The sequence below is a fragment of the Musca vetustissima genome, unplaced genomic scaffold (assembly GCF_032173495.1).
Source record: "Musca vetustissima isolate MV318-11 ecotype Yass unplaced genomic scaffold, APGP_CSIRO_Mvet_v1 utg327, whole genome shotgun sequence".
In the NCBI taxonomy this organism is placed as follows: Eukaryota; Metazoa; Arthropoda; class Insecta; order Diptera; family Muscidae; genus Musca; species Musca vetustissima.
In genome coordinates, this window is record NW_026882053.1 from 278582 (window position 1) to 306296 (window position 27715).

The window sequence follows — 27715 nt, forward strand, 5'->3', positions numbered from 1 at the left end:
GTTATTTATTAGCTTAAATACATATATTTTTTCGCTCATTTTATTATTTTTGATTTAAAACGTAAATAAACAATTTCTGTACACGTCAATTTCCCAAAAAAAAACTGGTACAGAAAATAACCGGTTGCCCCTTTGGCAAATGAAGGAAAAGAGTACACTTTGCACTAAAAATCAAAATACAGCAAAAAAGAGCATGCCATCTCTGGTGGTCATCTACCGCACACTCTCTCCCTCTCACACACTCATTCCCTCTTTATTTTTTTCTCATCGTTTAAAAAAGATACAGATAAAATCCACAACTTTTGTTTGGTTCTTATGTAGTAGTCAAAGCTTTCAAAAACACACACAGATACTTTCACACACACATGCACACCACCATCTGCATGAGTCGGCATTTCAAGCAAAACTTTTGAAAATGAATTTCACAACGAAACTAAATTCGAAGCAAATTGAACGTGTTTTACGTTTGGTCGTCTGTCAGCCGCGTAAGAGAACACAACTGTTTTTTCTTTGTGAAGAAAACAGAAAGAATAATAAAAATCCTAGAATAGTTTTACAAAAAGAAAACACAAATATTTTTATGTGAAAAAAACAACAACAACAAATTTAACTTCCTCGTGTGAATTTCTTTAAAGGAGGAAGTCAAAGAAATTGGATTTTTGTTGAACAGAAAAAAGTGATTATTTTTTGCCTGGCAATTGGGGCAAAGTTAAACAAAAAGTTAAGACGTAATAAAAGTTAATACGTCCAAGTGCGAACTGGAAGAAATTTAAACAACTTCGTTTTTAATTAAAGGAGGAAATTTAATTAAATTTCCTCAGCAAGAAGTAGCAGCCAGCAGCAAAAAAAAAAAAAAAAAACAGCTGCCAAGTGAGCGCTGTTTTTATAGAGATTTTTGTGACGGGTCCCATAACCCCCCCGCACCAACAAGCTATAAGCAGTTTGATAAGCAAACACTTGTAAGTAGAGTGATTTGAAAAATTAGTATTTTAATTACAGTGAAATCTATTGGCAAGTGTTAGTGGTTATGTGGAAAATCCGCAATCATTTGGTATTTTTTATAAAAAGTGTGTTCACATATGGCAAGTGTGATCACACCTGTGTGGCTGTCACATTTATATGGCTTTTACAGTTAATTGTTGTTTTTTTTTAATATTCATTATTATTATTAACTAATAGTGTCACACTTCTTTTTTTTTGTGTCGAACAAGTGTGTGAAGAATTCCGAGAAATGTCGCCATGTAGAGATAATAATAATAATGTTGTATTGTATTGAATTTATATATGCATGTATAGACATGGCAAATTGTCAACACTATAGGGTGTAACGTACAACTTTATCTTAGATTAGAAAAGGTGATAATTTTTTTTTGGCAATGTGTGCAAACGTGTGGCCGCATAGATTTGAAAATTGAAAAAAAAAATGTGACAAGTGATTACCTATGCAAATAAGATTTCGGATTTTAGAGAATCGAGATTATTTTTATAGTAATAAATATTTATTTTTATCTGAAAAAAGTATTTTTTTGTTTTGGAAACAAAGGAAGCCAATCTCTTAACTAATAAAAACCATAATGTCAAATTTTATTCAATCTAATTGAAATAATGTCTCGAGATGATTCCGAACATAGAATGTCAAAAAGTGAACCTATTCTGAAAAATGCTTCGCGTGAATATGTTCTTATCATTAGAAATCACAAATCCCAAAATTAAATATTTGTAAATGTAACTGCATTTGTTTAATTAAAAAAAATATTTTTTTAACCAATTACTAATTAAAAATCTCTTTAAAAATTTTTTTTTTCTTCTTATTTTAAAAAATTAAAAGAAGAAAAATTAAAAAAAAATTAATTTTGAAAAAATCATACATACTAAGGATTACATACTAAGGGTTTTTTTGAACTTATTAAATTTTTTTAGATTTTTTTATTAACCCAAACATTAATATAGTGTAAAATTTAAAATATTGCTATATTTTATTTTTGATCAAATCTCATAAAATGACATTAGAATTTAAAAGAAAATTATTGCAGATTTTACTTTTAAATGCTAACATACATTAAATAATGTTTTCCTCATTTTTTTAAACAAAAAATTTATATATTTTTTTAATTGTGGAAAAAAAAATAATTTAAAATTATTTACTATTAATTTTTTTTTAAATATCAAAACCAATTTTTAAAAAAGAAAAAAAAAAATTACGTAATTTCGCTTTTTGAAAAAATTCCATACCTATATTTTGCAAAACCCATACATACATATACATTTTTAGAAATCTTATTTATTTTTTTAAATGTTGATTTTAGATGATTATGAAACCAAAATTTTTTTAAAAATTAATTAGCAAAATTAAAAATATTACTATTTTTAATTTTTTGTAAAAATCTCATATTACATTAAGATTTTTTTCAAAAAATTAAAAAAACATTATTTTCAACATTATTATTTTTTCACAACATAATATTCATAATAATAAATAATAATTATAAAATATTTTTTTCTAATTTTTGGAATAATAATAACATTTTTTTTATATATTTTTGGAGAAAAAAACGTAACTTAAAATTGTTTAAATAATGATTTTATTATTATTTATTTATTTTAAAAAATATATCATTTTTTAAGAAGAAAAATTTACCAAATTTAGATTTTAGCAAAAACTTTTATCTATATTTTTTTAGATTTTTTCTAGAAGTAAAAAAAATTTTAAAAATTATTTTGCCAAATTAAAATATTGTTTTCATTTTTTAGAAAAATTTCATAAAATGGCATTAAGAATTTTTTAAAAAATTAACAAACTGTTCAATGATTTTATTTTTCAAAATAAAGGATTTCTAATTTTAAATATCAAGTTAGAATAAAATCAGATTTTTTGAAATAATATTTAATTTTTTAAGATTTTTTCATAAAGTCAAAAGATTTTTAAAAATTATTTTGCCAAATTTAAAATACTGTTTTCATTTTTTGGAAATATCTCATAAAATGACATCAAGAATTTTTTCAAAAAAATTAACAAAATATATATTTATTGAAGATTTTATTTTTAAAAGCTATGTAAAGTTAATAAAACATTTTTCCTAATATTTTGAGAATTGTTGTAATTAGTATTCCGAATATTTTAAAAATAGTATTAAAATTTTCCGCATTAAAAAACGTTTTAAAAATTGTAATATATGATTAATAACAATTGCAAATAATAATATTTATTTTTTTTTTTTTTTCGAAAATAGTCGTAATCGAAATGTTTTTTTTTTTTTTTTTTAAAAAAAAAATCCAATAAAAATATTATTTAAATTCTTTAAATTTTTTTAAAACCGCATTGAAAAAATTTTATTTATACCATAGACAGACGACAGCCTTAATTTGCATTAAAAAGTTCTTAATTTGAATTAATATTTACCCCTGACAGACGAGAGTTTCTGCATTTACGAAACAGTTTTTTGCTTCAAAACAATTGTTTGTCTGTGTGTAGTATGAAATTTTTTACATTTGTTTCGATATTTTTCGGGATTACATCTTTAGGAAATAGATACATGACATAAAGAAGGAATAGCAACTATGATCTTAGGAAAGCAGCTCCCAATTCAAAAATTTATTGAAATTTGCCTTCATTTCTTATTTTTATTTTCATAAATATAAATAAATTTGACAACAAACAATTAATTTTCGACAGCATTGCCATATTGAAATTGCCTAATTCAGTATAAATTCAGTTTGATTTTGTGCATTAACAACACATAAAAATGAGGATAATGTACAAGTTAATTTGAATTAAGGCTGTTAATGCAAATTAAGGCTGTCGTCTGTCTAGGCTATTAGATTTTATTATAATCGACTAATGCTATAAAATTTCACGTCATATTTATTGTTTCCATTATTATTATTTCCAGTTAAAAGAATTTCTAAAAAAATTATCATTCAACAAAAATTAGTCAAAATAATTATGCCTACGGCTATTTTTCTTTGGGCCCATATGTCTAATTAACATCTCTTTAGGTCTAGTTTACCTATCTTCTAACATCGGTGAATGTCATTGACCTCAAATGAATCATCATTGAGATGGTTTTTCTAACATTCTATAAATATATCCAAATGACTAATAGACTCACCACGTCAACTGATATTACAGCCTTAGCATTATAATTCATACGGAATTTATTTGCAGATCACAATTTTATAATTATACCAATAATGATTTTTATATTGCACTTCAAATTATTTTCATTGCAACCTAATACACTCAATTGATGGCCAACAATACTTTAATCCATGTAAAAAGAAAACAACCACAACAAAAAAAGAAAACGAAACAATTATCAACGTCATATGACTTACTTTTATTTGCTCCCGTTCTCCCCACCTCTCAAGAGAAAACAAACAGCAATTTTATGCATGCATTTTTGTGCATTAGAAATTCCTACAACAGCACAACGCCCACTAATTCGTTATTACGTACGTACAAAACACAACAATAAAAAAATCTCTCCCTTTCCCCAAACTACTCACCTTTAAATTGACAGACATTTAATCTTCCACTCATATACAAAAAAAAACAACAACATTCGTAAAAAGAAAAAATGACCTTCTCTTCAAAAGGGGAGAGATTATTGGAATTGCAACAACAACAATGAAAGTTAACGGTGTCACAGTGCATTCATTGCTGGCATATAAATATTTTTGTTGTTATTGTTGTTCTTTTTTGCAATGTCAATTTTAAGTACATAGCCTCAATTGATGGTTGTCGGCGCCAATAAGGTGGGTGAGAGATAGAGAGAGACCGGGAGGGAGAGATATGACATACACAGAGTGTGTAATGAGTTCGTTAAGGAAATGGCGACTTTGTTGACATTCAAAAGGTCCCCATAGTGGTAATTTTTTATTCATTAGATGGTGTTTTTTTTTTGTTTTTGTTATTGTAATTTCCTTTACATTTAATGATTGCGTGCTTTTCCCCAACACAATAGTTTTTTTTAATTATTATTAGTTTTTTGTTTTAATTCTACCAACGATTATAAAAATTCATTTGTGTAATTAAAAAAAAAACGATATTTAACTGCTGATGACCAACTATATTTTGTTCAATTGCAAAAAAACTTAGCAGAACAGAAAATAGTTAAATGTTATTTGAAATAGTTTCGTGTTAGAAATTAGTTTTTTTTGGTTTGCATTATATTTTTTTTATTATAAAAAACTGTAATTGAGCGGGGAATTTCCCATTGAAAAATAAAATATAATCAGAAAGAAAGCTTTTTTATCTACGATGAATAAATGGCGAATATTTTTTTTTTGTTGTAGTGGTTGTAAAGCAGAAGCTTTCGTTCTTTGTTATTTGTTGTTGTTGATAAAAATCTGCAGCCATATTGGCCATTTTGTGTTGTTATCTTATTTTTTGTGTAGTATCCCGCCATTTTATTGTTAATAACTAATAGCATTTACCTGTTACCAAGTTAATTAAATGATGTTATCATAATATTGTAGATTAAAAATAAATGCATTATTAGATAATTACACAGGTTTACAAATATTCTGTTTTCGCAATAAAAAAGCATATTAAAAAATACAAGTTTATTAACAAAAACAAGATTAAAAAAGCGCCATAAAACGCATTATTACTGAATACACCCCATAAATGTATGTAGTAAAAATTAAAAAGGGTTCTAAAACACCAAAAATATTAAATCAATACTAGGCATACCCAATGATTAGCATTGTAAGTCGTATTACTGAACATACTATATTGTCACTGAACGTACTACATATCAAAAAAGCAAATAATAGAAAATGAATAATGCAATGAAAAATACTCATTGTCTTCTCAATGCCACTGAACATACCCTATATAAAGTATGTAAGAGTCACGACTTTTCTATTGCCGAATAAATGTAAAAATATATTTTTTTGGAAAAAATAACTATCAGAATAAATTTTTAATCCGATTTGCTAATATTTTACAAAAATGTTATTAGCAGTGATGCTTTTAATGCAGGGCTGTCCACACTAATACATGCAAATGTTTCTTATTGTATTTGTTTCAAATACACAATTTTCAAATTTATGTTTCTCTCTTGTTAAACTGTGAGAAAAATTGTAAAAACTTGTATTTCAAATTTTAAGACAGAAGAACATTTTGTATTCAATGCAAATATGCTTGTTAATGATATATTTTCCTATATAAAGATAGATTTGCTTCTTTTTCGCCAATCCCCATTGTATTGGTCACATATTTCGATATTTTTCTGAACTAATTTTTGCCAAAAATTTCCTAATTTGTTCGTTCAGTGTATGAAAACAAAAAGCAAATTTGAAAATATTTTTTTTATTTTCAAATGTTTTTATTTTTATCATTGTGTGTGAGAGAGTTTTGACACACACCGACAGCCCATGGGACCTATTTTGGGCACACCTGTTTTAATGCCACTGCACATACCCCATCGATAATTTCTTCACCAATTTCCAATAAAATTTCACATCAAAAATATTGCTAACTTTATAAAATATCACTGAACATACCCTATAACTGAAAGGCAATAATGTCCATTGCGATAATTTTAACTAATACGGCCTTTGAACATTTTATTTATTTTTAAATATTGCTCATTGTTTTCTCAATACCACTGAACATACCGTATATACAGTATGTAAAAATATCGACTCCTCTGTTGCCGAATAATAAAATTTACATTAAACACTGTATATGTAAATAATACATTAACCAGTGTTAGAATTGTAAACCACATTACTGAACATACCCTAAATGTAAAATGAAAAAATATATATTTTTAGAAAAAATAACTATCAAAATAAATTTTATTCCGATTTGCTAATATTTCACAAAAAAATTTGACAGTGTTCCTTTTAATGCCACTGAACATACCCCATATACAAATGAAAGTATATCTTTAATTTCTCACCAATTTGCAATCCAATTTCTCATCAAAAACATTGCTAATATTATAAAATATCACTGAACATACCCTATAACTAAAATGGAACAAAGGAAAATTACAAAAAAAAAAAATTATTAAAATAGTGAAATAATTTGCCCTTAGTATTTTCTTAGATATTGCTTATTTTCTTCTTAATGCCACTGAACACACCCAATATACATCAATTAATTAATTAATCAATTAATTTTTTTTCTAAAAATTGAACCTAGATCTCTTGTATTAGACAATATGTTGACAGAAGTATTTTAAGACAACATACTGAACATACCCCACAAATGTCCCAAATGTTGAGGCAGGATAGAAATGTATACACATTTTGTTTTTTTGTAGGAAATGAGGCCAATAGATGTCCACCAATAAGGTCCTTGAAGGATAATATGTTCTATCAAATTGTTGATAAGTTTTTTTAGTATATTCACTGAACATACCCAACATGCTAAATGTGACAAGATAAGAATAATTTAAATGATTTTCGAATTTTAGAACAACGAAAGAAGGAGTGAAAGATCGTCTTGAGGGTTAATATATTAAAAAAAATTATGGAATTACTAGTCAATATTCTGAACATAATAAGTTCTACACTAATGTTCAGCAGTATATTTTCATAGTAAATTTACTGAACATACCCCGCACCTAAAATGAAAGATTCACGATATTTTCAATGTGTAAACGGAATAAAAATATGGAAAACAAATTTTTGAAGAGGGATAATATATTCGAAAAAATATTTATTAGTATTTGTTCAGTAAATTTGGTAAACACACCCCAGATCTAAAATGCAAGAATCAATATGAAAGCCTCTACTATTGGGTCCTAAAGGTTATATATTCAACAAAAGTGTTGATCAGAATTCAAATTCTCTATAAAAAATAAAAATGTATGAGAAAAAAGTTGTTTGAAAAAATATAGGGTTAATATGTTCTAAAAAATATTTATCAGCATGTTCTCAAAAAAAAAAAAAACTAAACATTTCTCACTGTAACTTAGCTAAACATACCCCATTTCTAAAGTGCGCACATCACAAGATTGTCAATGTCAGAAGAACCCCTTGTTATTAGTAACTGAAGATACCCTTCGAGATGGGATGGATTTAATTAGTGCAAAAATTAATAATTTTTTTGAAAATATTTTGACAAAAATATACCGCATAGTCACATACAATGAGTGCTTAGAGAATTAATAGGTTCCACAAAAATGTTCACCAGAATGATCTCCATAAAATTACTGAACATACCCCACCTCTAAAATACCAAAAACAACGAGATTTTCTATGCCGAAAGCACACATTCAACAAAAATTATTGTTATATGTTCAGTTACTAACAAACCTATAGTTACTAACTGAACATACCCTTAGATGTGGGGTGTGTTTCGTTAGTGCAAGAAATATACATTTATTTGTTGTTTCCTTGTAGAATAACAGTACGTTTACATTTAACCGGATTTCGTTAACCCAGTGGGTTTAAATTGTCAATTCCTTTGCATATATGTCAAATAAATCCTCATAAAGTAGGTTAACCCGGTAAAAAGTTCTAATGTATATGCCGTTTAAGTTATGTTATTTCTAATTTTAATTGATTTTTTTTTATATATTTACTAATCGTTTTCTTTTTCGCTTTTCTTTACAGTTTGAGGGAAAGCTGTGTCTAAGACTCTTTAAAGAGCAAGTTTAGAGGTTCCCTTACAATTTCATTGTTTCTTTCCAACGGTGAATTAAAAGTGAGTATACATTTTAATATTCAATTAAACCCTCATAACAATATTTGTTGAACAAAAAACCCAAAAAAATACAGAAATTTATTAAATTATTTTATGAAAATTTTTTATAAATAATTTATTTATAAAAATTCAGTCCATATTGCACACACACATTTAGTTTGTATGGCACACTTTACAGATTACAAAAAAAAAGAAATGAAGTGGAATAAATGTGTAAAAAAAATATTGAAAAAAGTAAAAATATTAAAAAAAGAAAAAAATATGAAAAAAGAAAAAATATGAAAAAAGAAAAAAATATGAAAAAAGAAAAAAATATTGAAAAAGAAAAAAAAAATAAAAAAAATAAAAGTATTGAAAAAAAATAATGAAAAAAATAAACAAAAAAGAAAAAATAAAAAAAAATATTGAAAAAATGAAAAAAGATATTGAAAAAATGAAAAAAGATATTGAAAAAATGAAAAAAAAATTGAAAAATTAAACAAAAAATGAAAAAATATAAAAAAAAATGAAAAATACAAAAAAGAAAAATATAGAAAAAAAAACAAACCAAAAAATTATGAAAAAATAACAACAAAAATACAAAGGAAAAAATATAACAAAACGAAAAAAATAAAAAACCACAAAAGGAAAAAATAAAAAAATGCACATTCGTTACAGCTTTACAAAGGTGATATCAAGCGTAGCCACTATATATTCGAATTTCTCGCATTCGAATAAAATTTTGGATTCGGATGTGTTCCGAATATTTTCAATTATGTATTCTATATCTGTTATTTCAAATGGTACGCATTGCACTTGATATCACTACTAGGCTGTATTCGAACAAAAAGAAAAAAAAATGATCTGCAATCTGCCCAGTCTGCCCCACCCACCCTTAAGTCTCATTTTCAATCACCTAACCAGAATTCCAAAATTGTATATATCAAAAAAAATTGTTTTACAAATATTTGTCATTGTTGTTGTTTCTCTCTATGTATTGGACTGAAACTACCTTAAGTTTTTGGTCACAAGGACATTTTAATAATATCATGTTTTTTGTTTACTTTTTTTTCTTCCACGTCGTTATTGCTCCACTCTTTATATCAACTGTAACTTTCTTTGACCCCCCTCTCTGTCTGTCTAATAACCAAAACCAAAAAAAAAAACCTAATAATAATTCTCATATGCGAATTATAACAATACCTGTCAACCTGAAAAATATTGCCGCCACTAAAAACGAACTTGACGCTATAAAAAATCGAAATTGGATACTGTATTGTGTTGTTGTTGTTTTTGATAATTGAAAAAAAACAATTTTTCCTTGGGGGTAATACAAAAATAAAATTGAATTCTGTCCGTTGTAAAAATGAAAATCTGGTTTCATAAAATAGCCAAGATCAAAATGGCATTCAGCGTCGAAGTCCAATCTAGCCAATCACGGCCACAAGCCCACAACAACACAACCACCAACAACAAATCAAATCAATCACCTTACATCAACAAGGTCCTACTCCCCATCTACCATTATACTGAAGCGGGGGTCCAATCCGTTGTCCCAGTGTCCAAGAACAGTGCAAACGATTACGATAACCACAAGCTCAGAAAGTCCCGAAAGTATCATCTTGATGATACAGGAACCAACCATAGCTCACCACCCACAGAGCCGACAATACCAAACGACGACAACAACGGATCTAATCAAGGAACCAAGAACGGCAACAACAACAACGGTAGTGTCCCCGGATCCCACACTGATGCAAACGAATACGGACAAGTCTTGTGTGATTCCGAATACAACCGAGAAAACTGCAACAACAACAACCGTTCTGAAAATTCCCAAACAATCTTCGAAACCAAGAATATTTTTGCTTACCAGGCCTGCAAAGTTGCCACTGGTTCGGAAGATTATACCCCAAACAGTGGAAGCCCACCAGAACGGGTTGAATCCGGAGTTACCCCACCCCCTAGAAACGACGAAGAAGAAACCCCAAGAAATAAAAATAATCAAAATCGAGAAGGTGCATCATCAGCCTCACCAACCCTTGAAGCTGGAAAGTATTCGGAAATTACCAGAGAACCTGGTTGCGATCCGCCAGCAGCAGCAACAGCACCAACAACATATATTGAACTCATACAAGAGCAAGTCTCAAGATTCTTCAGTACTCCTAGAGGAGAACCAGAAGTCTATAATACAATCACTACCGCGTCAAAGCGTCAAGTCTACGACAGCAACAACAACAACAAGAATACAAGAAAACAATACAGTCCAACAAGCCGCCTATTTGAACAAGTCGGCCGCCCAAACGAATCGACAAGTGGTAATCGGCAAGAAGCCATCGACATTGGCATCGATGGCCGGCATAGAGTTGACAGGTGCCGATATGTCCCCTACAGCAGCGGATATGAGTGGAGCAATGCCGCCTACTGCTACAGTTGAAGAGATAAATGTTCCGGTATTCATAGATGGTGAGTACTGTGTATGTACATGGCTGAACGGTAACCCCCCAAATGTCACATTTGACCCAGCGAGAGAGTGAGAAATCTGCGGAGGACCTATTGGTGATAACTCTCGATGGAACTCAAATGTTGACAAAACGGGTTCAATGTTCTGGCCATGGTTATGTGTAAACTTAAAACAAAATGTGTTTTGTCCGCAAAGCACAACATTGATACTCATACTACCCATAAACTTGGACTCAGACGGACCGGATCTGACCTGACGCACCTACATAAATTTTTTATGACTCCAACAAATACGCCTACGTTACCCATAAACCATATCCCGCATATAAACCTTTCGTCCACGAAAAGGTCACAATCACATAAAAAATCACAGTGCAATGACCCATTGATAAAGTGAAAACCCACGGAACAGATATCGTAAACCCATTTGTTCCACAAAAAAACAAATGGTGTTTAACGATACCGGATGAAGTGGTCGTTTGCACCTTGAGAGAGAGAAGAAAGATGAAGATAAGCATGTATCTGGTGCCAAGGTAACGAAAACAAAACAACGCCACGAAAGCAACCGTACCAAATGCAGTAGTGTGAGGAAGACTGTATCCTTCCCATCCTCTAAGGGGAGGGTGAGGATCAGAACTTCTAATCACGGCAAAAAGGCAAATAAGTGTTTTACTCATCATTCCGCATTGCATTGCATTTGTAATGTTATTAACAAAAACTACATATATATTTAATATTATATACTTGTATACATATATATTTATTATATACATACATATATTTCATATACATTTTAATTATTCATATACCATTTCTATTTCAGCTCATTTATATATGAACAAGTTGTATTTAATTATACATCTTGACAAATATTCTGCATATCGAATAACTTAGTTATATCTGAATTTTACAACAATTACTTAGATGAAAATAATTCCGCAAATATCGCAAACAATGTTAGGTTATATCTAATATATGGATATGAGTTTTACTATAGCCGATTTTTACAAATATATATATTTTTTTTTTTTTTTTTCGTTCGTTCCCACGCCTCTCACACCCGCCCCTGCCGACCGAGGGGGCTACCTCCCTATACGCAGGGAGCACGTACACACCAAAGACCGGACTAAGGCGGGTTAGTAGTGGTTTAACAATACCGGCTACATATAGATCATCAGCCGGCAATTAGTAATAATACAACAAATATAAATTAGAATTAGATACATTAAACAGACATTACATAAATAATAAAACAAATCAAAGAAATGGCAAAAATAATTTGTGCAAGGTTCCACTTCGACATGGAGAATTTATTGGGAGCATGTGCTAAAATATTAGATATGTCCGAAAACGATCTATTAGATTCGCTGATAGAAACAAAATTAGAATCATTAGATGAAGACTGGCATTATGTACGTACTGCCTATGAAAACGTCTACCTTGCCGATGACAAACTTCTTACAAAGAGATCAACATTTTAAGAACTTAGAACTACATTAAAATATATAACTTGAGCTGACTATCAGCAAGATTTTCCTTACAAATATCCTTTCTTTCACAGGAAGAAGAGAAATTGAAGTCAGCTTCAAATGGATGGAACTACGGTTGACACATGCATACATGTTGAGGAGCGAAACATTAGAATTTCGTTGAGTTGTCTACATGTTTCCGTTCAGTTGACGATATGGTCTCTCCTCTTACTCCTCTTCTAAGTGCACCTCAACTAAGTGCAGTTCTCCTTCCGGACAAATCTACTTAAGCAAGTAAGGTTCCGATCGCTTTCAAGTGCCATACTGAAATTTAAATCATTAATGACTTTATAGGCAGTATGTGCTTCCAGTTTTCTGTCATCCCATACTCATACAAATCAGCCTGATGTAGGCTTCTGAGACCTTCTAATTTTGACAGCATGTTGGTTATCTATTGAGAGAGAAGGCAAATATCTTCCGCATAATCTATGTTTTTGAGAAGCACCTTCTCTTAGAACACTTCTTTTTAGATCGCTTCAAGAGCAAATCTTCTTAAACAACTAAGAATCCGATCATCTTCAAGTACCCTACTGAAATCTCATTGCCTACTTATTAAATCTGTAGTGACAGCATTCAGTTAGTATATGCTTCCAGTCCTCTGTCATTCCACAGCCATATATATCTCTTTGAGAGGTCTTTCAATTTTGACTGCATGATGCGAACACAAATCTACTTAAACAATTAAATTTCCGATCGTCTTCAAGTACCCTACTGAAATCTCATTCCGTACTTATTAAGCCTGTAGTGACAGATAAGGTTCCGATCGTATTCAAGTACCCTATCCACTCTAACTCTCCATTCGTTATACCTACTTAATATTTTATTATCATTCTAGTTACAAGGTTTTGTATATACTACCAGTATTCTGCTGTCCCATCCACACCCATGTAAATCTGTCTAATACAGGCCCTCCTAGTTTTCTACGTCATTTTGGTTATATTAATAGAAAGAAGACAAAAATCATGACTATGTACGAAGAATTCCTCAACCTATGTACATTTATCCTCCTATGCGCTTCACAAACAAATCTGCTTAAATAACAAAGGATCCGATCGTCTTCAAGTACCATGCCGAAATCCCATACCTCCCCTCTTTATACAACATTTACTAAATCTGTAATGTTATTCTGGTAACATCATTTAATCAGAATATGCTTTCAGACTTTGGTCATCCCGTCTTCTAATTTTTACTGCATATTGGATATAATGTGTGACATAAATAGTCGAGTTATCTTCCTTCAGGATGACTAAGATCGAATACTGTCTCCTAAATACAGTTCTTCTCCAGAGTGCTTCACAAGCAAATCTACTTAAACAACCGATCGTCTTTAAGTGCTATACTGAAATTCTACTTCAATCCTCCATTTGTTACACCAATACTTATGACATCTGCATTGTTCTATAATGAATTTTACGGCATGTATGGTCTACACAGCTTCTGTTTGGTCTGAAGCTAGCTTGAACATCTACCTGCTGCTAGAAATGTGTATTATTACAGTCTTTCAAATCGTCATGTACGTTTGGAGCCCAATTTTATGTGTAGCCAACACCGAATCTTCCTACTGTAACAAGTTTCTCATACATCCGTCTGAGAATCTGCAGTTAATTTCTGTCCATGTAGACAATTAGGAAAAAATCATTGAATCAGTATTTAACCGGTATTCAATAGATCGGAACCCATCTGGCCCATATATTATTTGCAATTTACTACAATTTATTACTACTACGGATGTTATATAAAGTCCGAAAATGCAGCTATTCTGATCATTTCAGGTTTTAAAGGGGTCTATCAAAAACTTTGATTTTTCTTCTCGGAATGCATATAGCTTCTCAGAAAGCACACAGCACATAACCATAGAGTAGCTAATCTCTAAAATGCGATGCAGCCAAGAAAGAAAATGCATTTAAATGTAAGTTGACATCTTCCTCTTTCGCTAATCCTTTTGTGATTCTCAGTCTTTACGGAAGATTTCGATGCAGCGTTCGTCTTCTGGACACTAGAGCCAGTTTTGGCGCCTCAGTCAATGAATTTTCGTGAGATTCGCCTTTAATTTCGGATTAACTCAGGCGATCTGAAGATCTTTCTAATCTAACCTAATCTGTTTCGTCGCTACCGATGAAATGAAGACAAGTTCAGGCTTATCCTGGTGTTCGCTTTTATTTCTCCGGTAATCTTGGCCCATTTCCTCATAATCATTGAAATGCAAAGCCATGAAACGCTATGCAACCAAGAAAGACTGATGGCTTAGGAAGTACATTTTAATCTTATGGAAAGTCGGTGCTCTCACCTTTATCTTTCACGGTCCTTTGGGGATTCCCAGTCTTTACGGACGATTTCGTTGCAACGCTCGTAGATAATAGAGCTGGCGCCTTTAACTTTGCGTTGACTCTTTTTCTATCAGCTGACGAGAAGCTCTTTTATTTTGCGGGTTTGGCATTCGTCTACTCTTCTGGAGACATATCATCTTCGCAGCTACCGAGAAAATGAAGGGATGATCAGGCTTATCCTTTTGCATATTCTTCTTCTGTTCGCTCTTGTTTCTTCGGTTAATGCTGTCCGCATAATCATAGAAAATAAACCCCAAAAAGCCGTACAATCTGGTTAGTTTATTTAAGATTCTCAATCTTAACGGACGATTTTGTAGTCTTTTGGATACTAGAGCCTCACTCAGTCAATGAATATTCGTGATAGAATCCTTAATCTTTGGGTTGGCTTAGCATTCTATTTTAACAGCCGATGGGAAGCTCTTGTTCTTCCTTTATGGTAGTGACATTTGTCTGCTTTTCGAGAGACCTAATTCTAAAGAACTCTCCTCTCTCGGTAGGAGACTGATAACGCCCTGGGGTCCATCCTTAGTAAATCTCTAATGTCATTATAGCAAGAGCATTCGATCAGTATATGCTTTCAGCCTTCTGTCATCCCTCATCCACAAAAATCCGTCTGAGACAGTTCACTTTTATGAAAAAAATGCATTCACAGAACTATGACACGTCAGTAGGTACTTATTAGGGATAAGTATATCGACTAATCGACTTTTTGTATTGAAAAGTCTAAAAGTCGAAGTCGACTTTTGATCTATGAGACATTCTGTCTTCCCTCATCCACAAAAATCCGTCTGAGGCAGTTCACTTTTATGAAAAAAAAATGCATTCACAGAACTATGACACGTCGGTAGGTAATTATTAGGGATAAGTATATCTTTCGACTAATCGATTAATCGGCTTTTTGAAAAGTCTAAAAGTCGAAGTCGACTTTTGATCTATGAGACATTTGTAAAGTTGACTTTTCATGATCGACTTTCGATTTTCTTCACAAATACTGGGTTTTTTATCACAAGGTCAAATTGTCAAAAAATTGCACATTCCGGAACTTTACTGTATCTGTTCACAGAAATTCATATAAAAAATCAAATTTTTAGTCGATATTGCAGAAGTCAGTAAATGTCGAAAATCGATTTTGAACAGTTTTGACAAAATCGAAAGATTGAAAAGTCGACTTTTTAGTCAAAGGCAAAAATCGAAAAGTTTAAAAGTCGACTTTTGCGCTCGACTACGTATCCCTAGTACTACAGTAGTTTTCGCTTATAGTCCACAAATATAGTTGCACAATTTTTGTGGCGAAGTGGACTTAAGAACAAATAATTTGTATGAATTTAGAAAAAAATTGTCAGTAAATAGTACTGTTTTCGATTACATTCGTTTTTGGCCTTTAAGCGCAATGAAATATAAACGAAATATACTGTAATGCTAATGTGAAAGTCTGCCTGGCCGTTATCAATTATTACGTCAGCCATGTCGTCTTTTACGGCCAAGTATGTTGAGCCTGCTAGAAGTGTGCTCACTAACTGTTATGTTTTCACCCACATACACACGTCACCTGAACCACTTCCACATAATGATTTGCATTTTTTCAAACACACATTTGTAGTTTTCACATTGTTTAGTGCAATTTTTAGTTTTGATATCCAACGCAATTTCTTATCAGAATACATTTTTTTTTTCAAAAAAAAATCTAAAAAATTTTAACAATCACCTCAAAATTGCAAATAAATATTTTTCTGACACTTTGCACTTCACTCCATTTTTCCTGGGCAATCATGATTTTTGCAATAAAATTTCTTATTAGAATTTTTAAATATTTTATAATAATTTTATCAATCACCTTTAAATTACAATAAATGTATTTTTTTCGCACACAAATTTGCACTTCAAATAAATTATAACAAAATTTCTACGTCATATCGCCAATTAGTTGTGAAATTCTAAAATTCACACACAAACACACCCACACACTGTAACACTGCTGCTGAACATCAGCGAGTTCATCACACTTACGCACAAACACCTCTCTTTCTTGGCCCGAAACAAATCGGACATCCAAAAGCCGAAATAAACAAAGAAAACGAAACTAACACTTTTCGTCTCTGTTTAGCCGAATAACATCTTCCCCTCCTCGCTCGTTCTTCGTATCAATGAGAGGGCCCGATTACCATGCATGCACACACTTGTTTGATATGTAAAACAAATGTTTGTTTTCAATGTCTTTGCCATGCAAACAGCTGTTTCTCTGCTGTACGACCATCAGAAATCGTTTTGTTTTGTTCGCTCTCTCTCTCTCTTCATCTCTTTTAGATGAAATGGTTGCCAGCAGTGTACTGTTGTTGTGTCCTCTTTCCCCATTTGATGTACTGTTTGGGGAACGTAATGAGAACTCACGTTTTCCGTTCTCCCTCTCTCTCTGTTTTTGTGTGTGCTGTTATGAGAGAGAGAAAGAGATACACATTATGTTAAAACAGCTGTAATTACGGGAATTCACCGGCAATTTCATGCAATTCAAATTGCATAAATACCACAAAACTCTTATCCTCTCTTTTTATGTGTTGTTGTTTTACTTATCGCTGTTCTCATCAAATGAACAGAATGAAGTGTCAAGTCAATACAAGTTCATGGATTCTCTCTGTTTATATATTGTGCGTGTGTGCTGTTGTTAACTGTTAAAATTTACCCGCCAATTGAATGACAATTGGAATTGCATACATGCCACCACACAACCCATAACTCCCCCTTCTCTCACATGTAATGTGGGTCAGTTTTATTTTTATTATTTTTAAAGTTTGTTTCATTTCACTTTTCAACTAATCAATAACATTATTCTTTGTCTAAAATTGCATACTCTTCGAAGAGTAGATTCTTCTCTTGCATTAGGGGATAATAGAGCATGGTGTTATTTTAAATTTTAAAGTGAATTATTATTGTCTTCATAAATCAGGTGACATTTTACTCCGCGTATGATCACGTAGATCTAAAGTATTAATGATTCATATAGATCAATTGAAAATTCGTTAAAACGCAATTTCATTACAATAGTAGTTATGTTTGTATAACGTCCGACAACTCTGTGGCAGACTTCGTTGTTGTCAAGGCATATGAAGAAAATGTGGAATATTCTAGACATCTAATGTTGCCGATTAGACTGTCGGGTTTTGATCCTTTAAGAATATTTGTAATAAAAGTATTTTATGTGGACATTTTCTCTAAGATATTTACAATAATTTTGACAGCGGATGGTATATGAAGTGTATCGGAATTAAATATGAGAAAAAATAGTTTTTGTGAAAAAGTTATTGTTAAAAGTTGTGGAAAAGATATTATATGTAAATAATAAAAATTGTAAAATAAATTAAAAACATTTGTCGTGTGAAACTTTAAATAAGGAATGTTTTCGGATTAACCTATATAGAAGACGAACGTATAAAGTGAAGGTGCTCTGGAAAATAGTGAAGATTTTGTGTAGCTTTTTTTTTTTTGAAGATTTTTGGATCTAAAAATGTAACAAAAATTCCTTTTCCCATGAAAGATCCATCAAATTTTAATAAAAATTTTATTTATTGTGTGGCTTCGGAAAATTTAATTTTAGTTCAAATACCGTACGTTCTTACATAGTTGGCGATAAAACAATTTTTTTTTTTTTTGTATTTAGAGAAAGACCTTATCCTGTTAACGCAGTAATTATTATTATAATAATGAAAAAATATATATATTTTTTAATCTCAAAATGGCAGGGGCTTAAATATTAAGCTCCACATAACATGACATAGGCCTGAAATTAAAAAAAAACGGATAGCTTTCCAGTCCATAGAAATGACAGATTAGACCAAATTGGTGTTTTAATTGATGTATACAACTCAAATTCGTCTGAAATTATTCGGGCCGAACTTTTTACACCCGGACCATCTCAAAAAAAATCTTCCTAAAATCGATCGAAATATTTATGTAGGGTCTATGTAATGATCAATTTTTGACAACCTATAAAATTTGGAGAAAATCTGTTAAAGAATATGCTCAAAATCCCTACAATACCTAACCCGAATGCTGTGGTAATTCGATTTTCTATCGAAAATCTATTCTATTTAAGGGTACATCCTCCTTAATTATGACCTACCCTAACAAGTAGACCAATATTTATTATTTTTTGTTGGAATATTTACTGTCGCATGAAGAGCCAAAATACCAGCTTACAATCAATTCGATTGAAAATCGTCCACCAAACAAGAAGTTTGGGGTAGTACTTATCGAATCATTTATAGTCCAGACATCAATGACACACTCCCAGAGTTCATATAGGTTTTATAGGTGTTTTTATAGCAAAAATCGTACCTTTTTCAAGTCTGGTTAGTTGGGGAGGTCAATCTTTATCAGGTCAAGATTAATTAAAAAAGTGCAATGAAAGACATTTATACGCCACATTCTATTAATTTTTGTCTCATCAGACCACATCAGACCCGCATCAGCCAACGTATTTTTTCTATTTTTATTACAAAATCCAAACGCTTCTTGTTGTTGTTGTAGCAGACCTATTGCTTTCACACAATGGGCTGACGAGACAGTCGTTGGCCGAGAAAGACTCGGGTCGTTTCGGATCGTAGACCCCTCTGCCGTGGAAACGAACAAACGCTTCTTGTGGTTATTTTCGCTTAAAACTGGGTTTCTGGCCTGCTATTCCGCTGAGTGTTCAACATTTTGCAAATATTTTGATGTCAATATGAAATGCCCTATTGGCTGTTCCAATAATAATTATTCGTTTAACATCTCGAAAATCGGTTGGCGAAAGTTTTTTTACGACCTTTTTTATTTCTTGAGATGTGTGTACTACTTTGTTTCATTATTTTGTATGTGATATATATTTTTTACAATCATGCGATATGAGACTCGTTCTTTAATTTGGAGGAAATGTCCTTGTAAGTTATCAGCCTTATTTTTTTTTCTCGGGAAGATATGCATTTCATTTTTCACCATATTCCAATCATTTACACGGGCTTTCGTTTTAAAACACCTGTAAAATATTTCGAAATTTATTCAGATACATCACATAGTATATATCATCATAATACTCACACGTGATATGATTGCAAATCAGAATTTATTTATTTTATTTTATTCGAAGGCTTTGGCCCCAAGACTTGTTAATAATTTTGAGTCAAGAAATAATTAGCCACTTTCTATTTCTTATTACTCCAATTATTTTTACCGAATCTCAATTTTGTTTATATGCTTTTTCCACCAAAATGAGCTAATGTGTGCTTTTGCTTTGCTATATGATATCCCTATTAGTCATTTCATGTTTTCCTCCACTTAAACCTCATACTCTGTTTGAAACATCTGTAAAAATATTTCAACACGAAAACAATTAGTTGCATTTAATTAACGCAAATCCTTACCAGAATTTCCATTTTTATTTTATTCAAATTTTTCTTTACGCCCATCTTCTTTGTAAAATCAATTAATTTATTTGCGTTGCTCATCCAAACACCTTCATTTTGTTATTATTTAATTTCACAATGTCTTCTTCTTCCCCCTCGCTCCATTTACAATTTAAGTTCATACATTTCCTCGTTTTGTGTCGTGCTCCCCACAAACACACACGCACACACAAATCAACTGATAACAGCATGATCTCTTTTCTCCCCTTGTCATCTGTTAAGAGACTGACCTTACTTTTAAATATTTTCAACAATTAATTGACCAATTGGTTAATATATCTAACTCTTTTTAATATATAACATGAATGCAAAAAAAAAACAAATCTCTTCCTGTCTATGTTAAATGACCATTCCATTACATTTCCTTTAAATTCCTTCGTGTGAAATAAAAACATTTACTGTTATTATTATTGCGGGCACGAGCTGACACACGCACGCACATACACACCCTTAACATATGTTATTCACGTGCGTAACAAGAGCGATCTCCGTCTTTGACACTTGTCATCTTCTAAAACCACAACGGTAATAAGTATATCTCTTTTACACATTTCCCCTTTTGTTAATGCGCCTAGACATTGATGGCACACTTGTGCTTTGTTTTGAATTTCTTGTTCCGTTCTCCCAGAAAGAGATCACCAGAGTGTATTTTTCTTGTTTTGTTTTGTGGTAACAGAAGCATGCAAAACTCATTGATCCCCCCATACAAACAACAAACAAAAATCATATGGTAGGTTGTCGTTGCAAAATACCAAACAACTACTCTCTCTCTCTCTTTTGCCATATTGGCCTACTCATTCTCTCGGTTGTTTATATTTTTCTCCCTCTACTCGAAGAGTTCTGTGTGTGTTTGGTTGAGCCATGTCTTCGCCTGTTATATTATCATTGGCATACTGTTATTGAGTATTAGTAGTGAGTTAGCCGTCTTCCGGTTAAGTTCGTTTGTTTCGCTGAAGAGTTTAAGGTAAAAAAGAAAACGTTTTTACATTGTTTTTCTTGTTACAACGAAATAATAACAAAAAACAACATGATCAATTTAATTTGAAAAAAATTAATGATTTTTAAATGTAATATTGATTTTTTTTTTTGAAAAAAAAACATGTTACAAATGAAATTCCATGCAAAAAAGAAATATGTTGATATTGTTGAAAAAAAAAATGATTTATTCAAAAAAAACCTAAATGAAAATTATTTTATTTAATTTTACAATTTATTTTTTTTTTGCCCTTATAGAAAATTGTTAGTCCTTGAACCGTTTGTTTTACCAAAAAAAAATCATAATTGTGCATGCCTGTCTGCTGGCTGGCTGAAATTGTATTTCTGAGATACAATTCAAACGCACACACACACTTAAATGCATTTTTACTGAGTTCTAGAGAAGATATCTTCTTCTTGTTGTTGTTGCTATTGGTATCTCTTTCATTAGCCTAAATTTCAACGTTTTTAAGTCTCTCTCGCTCTCCCTCTGTCTCTTTCTCTATTTTTTTGCAATTTATGAATCATCTGAAATGAAAATTGCTTTGAATTGTTCTGCTACTGCAGCAGAAACATCATCTATGAGAGCAATTTTGCCGGTCTAACGTGCAGTGCCGTGCCATTCAACAATAAAATGCAGTCGAATTTATTGTTGCATTATTTTTAATAATAAAACAAAAAGCAATTCTTTTGATAGTTAATATTTTCCAAGAAAATTTTAGCATACATACTTGAACCGAGAACGTAGTGAATTTTTTTCAAATATAAATTTTTCTATTAATTTTTTAAATCAAAAAAATATAAACAGAAAAAAATATTTTTCTATTAATTTTTTAAATCAAAAAAATATAAACAAAAAAAAATAATTTGTTAATAATTTTTTCTATCGGAAAAATTTAACCAGAAATTTTTTTTCTCCCAACAAAAAAAATTATGTTCCAAAAAATTTTACTTTTTTAATTCATCGAATTTTTTGTTTAATTTTTCTTCCATACATAATTTTTTCTTTTGATTTTCTTCTTAAAAAAATATTGTATTCCAATGCAAAAACAAATCAAATCTCTTCTTGTCTATGTTAAATGGCCGTTCCATTAAGTTCATACATTTCGTCGTTTTGTGGCGTGCTCCCCCACAAACACACACGCACACACAAATCAACTGATAACAGCATGATCTCTTTTCTCCCCTTGCCAACTGTTAAGAGCCGGACCTTATTTGTTTTAAACATTCTTCAACAATTAATTGACCGATTGGTTAATATATCTAACTCTTTTTAATATACCATGAATGCAAAAAACAAGTCAAATCTCTTTTTGTCTATGTTAAATGACCATTCCATTCCATTTCCTTTAAATTCCTCCGTGTGAAATCAAAACATTTACTGTTATTATTGTTAGGGGCACGAGCTGACACACGCTCGCACATACACACCCTTAACATATGTTATTCACGTGCGAATAAGAGCGATCTCCGTCTTTGACACTTGTCATCTTCTAACCGCAACGGTAATAAGTATATCTCTTTTACACACTTCCCCTATTGAAAATGCACCTAGCCATTGAGGCACACTTGTTTTTAATTTTAATTTGTTCCGTTCCCCCCAGAAAGAGATCACCAGAGTTTATTTTTCTTGTTTTGTTTTGTCCTAACAGAAGCATGCAAAACTTATTGATCTCCCCCCATACAAACGACAAACAAAAATCATATGTTAGGTTGTCGTTGCAAAATACGAAGCAACTACTCTCTTTTTCCATATAGGCCTACTCATTCTCTCTATTGTTTATATTTTTCTCCTTCTACTCGAAGAGTTCTGTGTGTGTTTGGTTTATGCATGCCTTCGTCTGTTATATTATCATTGACAAACTGTTATTGAGTATTAGTAGTGTGTTAGCCGTCTTCCGGTTAAGTTCGTTTGTTTCGCTGAAGCGCTTAAGGTAAAAAAGAAAACGTTTTTACATTGTTTTTCTTGTTACAACGAAATAATAACAAAAAACGACATGATCAATTTAATTTGGAACAAATTAATGGGTTTTAAATGTAATGTTGATTTTTTTAAATAAAAAAAACATGTTACAAATGAAATTCCATCCAAAAATGGAATATGTTGTTATTGTTTAAAAAATTGATTTATTCAAAAAAAAAACCTAAATGAAAATGATTTAATTTTACAATTAATTTATTTTTTTATGCCCTTGTAGAAATTTGTTAGTCCTCAAAACGTTTGTTTTACCAAAAAATCATGATTGTGCATGCTTGCCTGCTGGCTGGCTGGAATTTGTATTTTTGAGATACAATTCCAGCGCACATACACAACTGCATATTTTCTGAGTTCTAGAAAAGATATCTTCTTCTTGTTGTTGCTATTGGTATCTCTTTCATTTGCCTCAATTCAACGTTTTTAAGTCTCTCTCGCTCTCCCTCTGTCTCTCTCTATTTTTTGCAATTTATGAATCATCTGAAATGAAAATTGCTTTGAATCGCTCTGCTACTGCAGCAGAAACATCAGCTATGAGAACAATTTTGCCGGTCTAACGTGCCGTGCCGTGTCATTCAACAATAAAATGCAGTCGAAGTTATTATTGCATTATTTTAATAACAAAACAAAAATTAATTTTTTTCATAGTTAATATTTCCCAAGAAAATGTTAGCCGAGAACATAGAAAATTCAGTAATTTTTTTTTCAAGTAGAAAATTTTCTATTAATTTTTTAAATTGAAAAAATATAAACAAAAAAAATAGTTTTCTATTAATTTTTTTGATCGTAAAAATATAAACAAAAAATATTTTTCTATTATTTTTTTTATCGAAAAAATATAAACAACAATTATTTTTTCCTTCAAAAAATAATAATAATAATGTTCCAAAAAAATTACTTTTTTTAATTCATTGATTTTTTTTTAATTTTTCTTCCATACATAATTTTATCTCTTAATTTTCTTTTTTAAAAAATAATGCATTCCACTCAACAAAAACAACCAAAAAATGATTCCAAAAAAACTTCATTAGTTCTTTCAATAAATTTTTTTTAATTTTTCCTACTTTGTTTTTTTTCTATATTTCTTTTTTTTTAATTTATTATTTTTTGTTAATTTTTCTATAAAAAATATTTTAGTCTGTTGTGAATAAATTCTTCCCGATCTGAATTTCACAACATTTTTTGTTTTGTTCTGTTATTCCTCTTCATTTACTTTTTCTTGCTTTGTAAAAGACTTCTTTTCACAGTAGTTGTCTCACTCGTTTACTTTAGCGCCTAAAAGTATGCTCTGATTTTTGTGTGCTTAATTTCTTTACCGTACAGAGATGCTTTGAGTGCATAATAAGATTATTTATTTGTTATAAAAATAAAATTTAAAAGGTCGTTTACAGTTAACCGGATTTGGTTAACCCAGTGAGTTTAAATTTTCAATTCCTTTGAATATATGCCAAATAAATCCTCATAAAGTAGGTTAACCCGGTAAAAAGTTATAATGTAAATGCCGTATAAATTATTGTTGAATTTAAAAAAAAAATAATATTATTTTGAGAAATTAGGGAAATAATAAAAAATAAATATTACCACTAGGAAGTAGAGATGCTTTCAAATGAAAATTAAATAATTTCTTTGGTATATAAAAATTTGCCAAACAATTTTCCACCACAAAAACCGTCATTGCACTTAACCGGACATATATTTTTTTCAAATTTAAATTGTGGCCCTAATGGCAGTTACATACACAAACATACATTTTACGCATACATAAAACATTAATCACAATATTAATTTAAATTACTTTTTTATTGTTATATTAAAAATATTTATTTATATATCATTATACTAATCCCAATATTTTGTAATATTCCCCTATTAGAATACCTACAAGAAGCCGCAATATCGAATTTGTCTGCAACATCAGGAACATCAGTTACAACGCAAAATATTAATAACAACAGCAACAACAACTATAATAACTATCACAACAACAACAACGGTGTTGATGAACCCTTTGATGGACAGTTTGAATTCAATATTGAACTGTTGACGGAAACTACAAACAAGGATCAGGATAAAGAGAATTTGTTGGGGCAGGCTTGTCAGGAGCCAGCACCACAATCACAACAACAACCAGAACAACAACAACATCAAGATATGTCATTAAGTCTCTTATATAACAATACAACAAGTGGCGAAGAGAATCACATTAACAACAACAACCAGAAGAAACAACGAGAAGAAGAAGAGCTACAAAAACAACAGTTACAAATTATATTGGATCAACTATTATTTGGCAGCAATCAAAGTTGCAATAACAACAACAACATTACCACTAATAATAACAACAACAACTCTATTACAATGGCATCCAATGATTTAACTGACTTTTACAACAACAATAACTGCGACGGAGAAAATCCCATCTTCAATTTCGCCCCAAATAGTCAAAATTTAAATTATGATGAATTCGATATGATGGATCCCATCGATCCAATAATGGACAATGCCATCGATATACCGCTATTCAATAATGAGGAATGTACCCTGCTAGAGGATCTTTCACAAAATGCTGCTGCAAACAACAGCCAATCAATTTTCAATTTTGACGATCCTATGTTCTCCAATGCCTCTTCGGTCTTCACATCATCTCAACCTTTCCAACTGGCCAGAAGTTCTTCTTCAATTGCCGAAGAAATTAAGAAAGCCGAACCGTATGTATCACCACCACCCAACCCAAATGAATATTGGATATTGGAAACACCGGCAACATCATCGTCGTCGGCAATGGCCGCCGCCAATGAAACTAATTCGTCGGCCTATATATTCCTTGACGATGCCGATTTGGGCAGTATGATGCAGGAGAACAGTCTGAAACGTCCACAGAGCTCACAAACACAACAACACATGCGGGAGAAACGGGAAAAATTACATTTGGATACGAAACGTCGCAGAGAGTCAGCTGCCGAGGATATGGTGCTGGATACGCCAGGCGTTGTCAAACTACTTGATGATGTAGGTATTTGAAATAACAAAAAGAAAATAAATACTTCAAAATCTTCTTTAGCACATTACACAGATCATCTTAAGTCTTCTGTTTTTTTTTTTTTTTTTTTTTGTTTATGTTCCTTTGTTTTGAATTTCAGTACTTCTTCTCATATCTTTACAATTTTAAAAATATTTTGAATTTACTAATCCATTCATTTTCTCTCTTCTCTTTGCAGATGGCCATTCCAGTATGCCTTAAGACCGAAGAAACATCTAAAGATATTTTCAACAACCTAATTGCCTGCTCTCCCCACGATTCATCGTCATCCTCCTCCAATATCATAGATAACATTAAAACTGAAATAAATTTGGATTACAATTCCAATGACATTACACCACCCTACACCCCGTATAGCGTCAATTCTTCCAATTCAAATCACACCAACTTCTCCGGCATTATTAATATCCTACAACAGCCACATTCTCCTGCCCTTTCGGTTGCTACAACAAGTACCACCACCACCAAACGTGGACGTGGTCGTCCAGCTAAGGTACACAGTGATATGCCCGACCTATCGCAATTGGCACGACTGCCCGAAAGTGAACAGAAGAAGATATTGGAGCGGGCCAAAAACAATGAGGCCAGCCGTAAGTCACGTCTTAAGAACAAGGAACGTGAAGAGGCCCTTGAAAGGGAGGAACGTGTATTGATGCAGCGCCACCACCAATTGAATGAGGAATTGCAGGAATTGCTGTGTATGGAAAAGAAATTCAAAAGGGCTTGCAAACGTAATCGGAAATAAGCCACCATCCATACATACTCACAAACAACTCAGTATCTCTTCAAAAAAGCTATCGGTTCATCGTATCGTATGGGATATATAATCGATCAGTTACAGTCAGTACCTAAAAACAGAATCACCACACACACACAAAATTGCTGCATTAAATAATTAATTCCAAAAATGCAGTAGCCATTGGAATATATTTTTAAGTTTATTTAGTTGTTGTTAAATGGTAATTAATTATAACATTAAGAATAATAAATATACATATATACATACATAAGAGAAGCAAAGCTTTTATCTAAGAAGAAAAAACAACAAATATATACCTACATATATCTTCAAGAATAACAACACAAAAAACCCAATAACAATAATTTTTTAAACCCCACATTTATATATTTGTAATAATTTTTAAGCAACAACTTTTATTGCTCTAATTGTTTTATTATTATTTTTTTAACAAATCCTCTTTATTTTTTATTTGTAGAGGATATACACTGAAAAAAATAAATAAATCTATTATGTGTCGATATTTGAGAGAAAAGGAAAAAAATGTTAAAAAAAAAAAAATTCAATCAATATCTACTTATATTTTTGTAA

General features: G+C 31.1%; 1 protein-coding gene and 1 long non-coding RNA gene across 2 annotated transcripts in view; both read left to right on the forward strand.

Moving 5' to 3' along the window:
- LOC133328188 (uncharacterized) overlaps positions 1-10281 on the forward strand; it is a 34013-nt gene extending 23732 nt beyond the window's left edge. The window contains exons 2-3 of the long non-coding RNA XR_009754278.1: positions 8575-8665; positions 10036-10281. This is a non-coding gene — a long non-coding RNA (uncharacterized LOC133328188). The remainder of the gene's footprint in view (positions 1-8574; positions 8666-10035) is intronic.
- Positions 10282-10398: 117 nt separating this feature from the next.
- Positions 10399-27130, forward strand: LOC133328200 (probable serine/threonine-protein kinase MARK-A). Its single transcript, XM_061536755.1, has 4 exons — positions 10399-11110; positions 25219-25498; positions 25787-26354; positions 26564-27130. Exons 1-4 carry the CDS (start codon positions 10399-10401, stop codon positions 27128-27130), a joined length of 2127 nt encoding a protein of 708 aa, XP_061392739.1.
- The last annotated feature ends 585 nt before the right edge of the window (positions 27131-27715 follow it).

Excerpts from the sequence above, each read along its gene's own strand:
- LOC133328200 (XM_061536755.1), top strand. The coding sequence starts at position 10,399 with ATGCAAACGAATACGGACAAGTCTTGTGTGATTCCGAATACAACCGAG. Across the intron at positions 11,111-25,218 it reads TGTTCCGGTATTCATAGATG|AATACCTACAAGAAGCCGCA; the intron begins GTGAGTACTGTG and ends TTCCCCTATTAG. Across the intron at positions 26,355-26,563 it reads TTGTCAAACTACTTGATGAT|ATGGCCATTCCAGTATGCCT; the intron begins GTAGGTATTTGA and ends TTCTCTTTGCAG.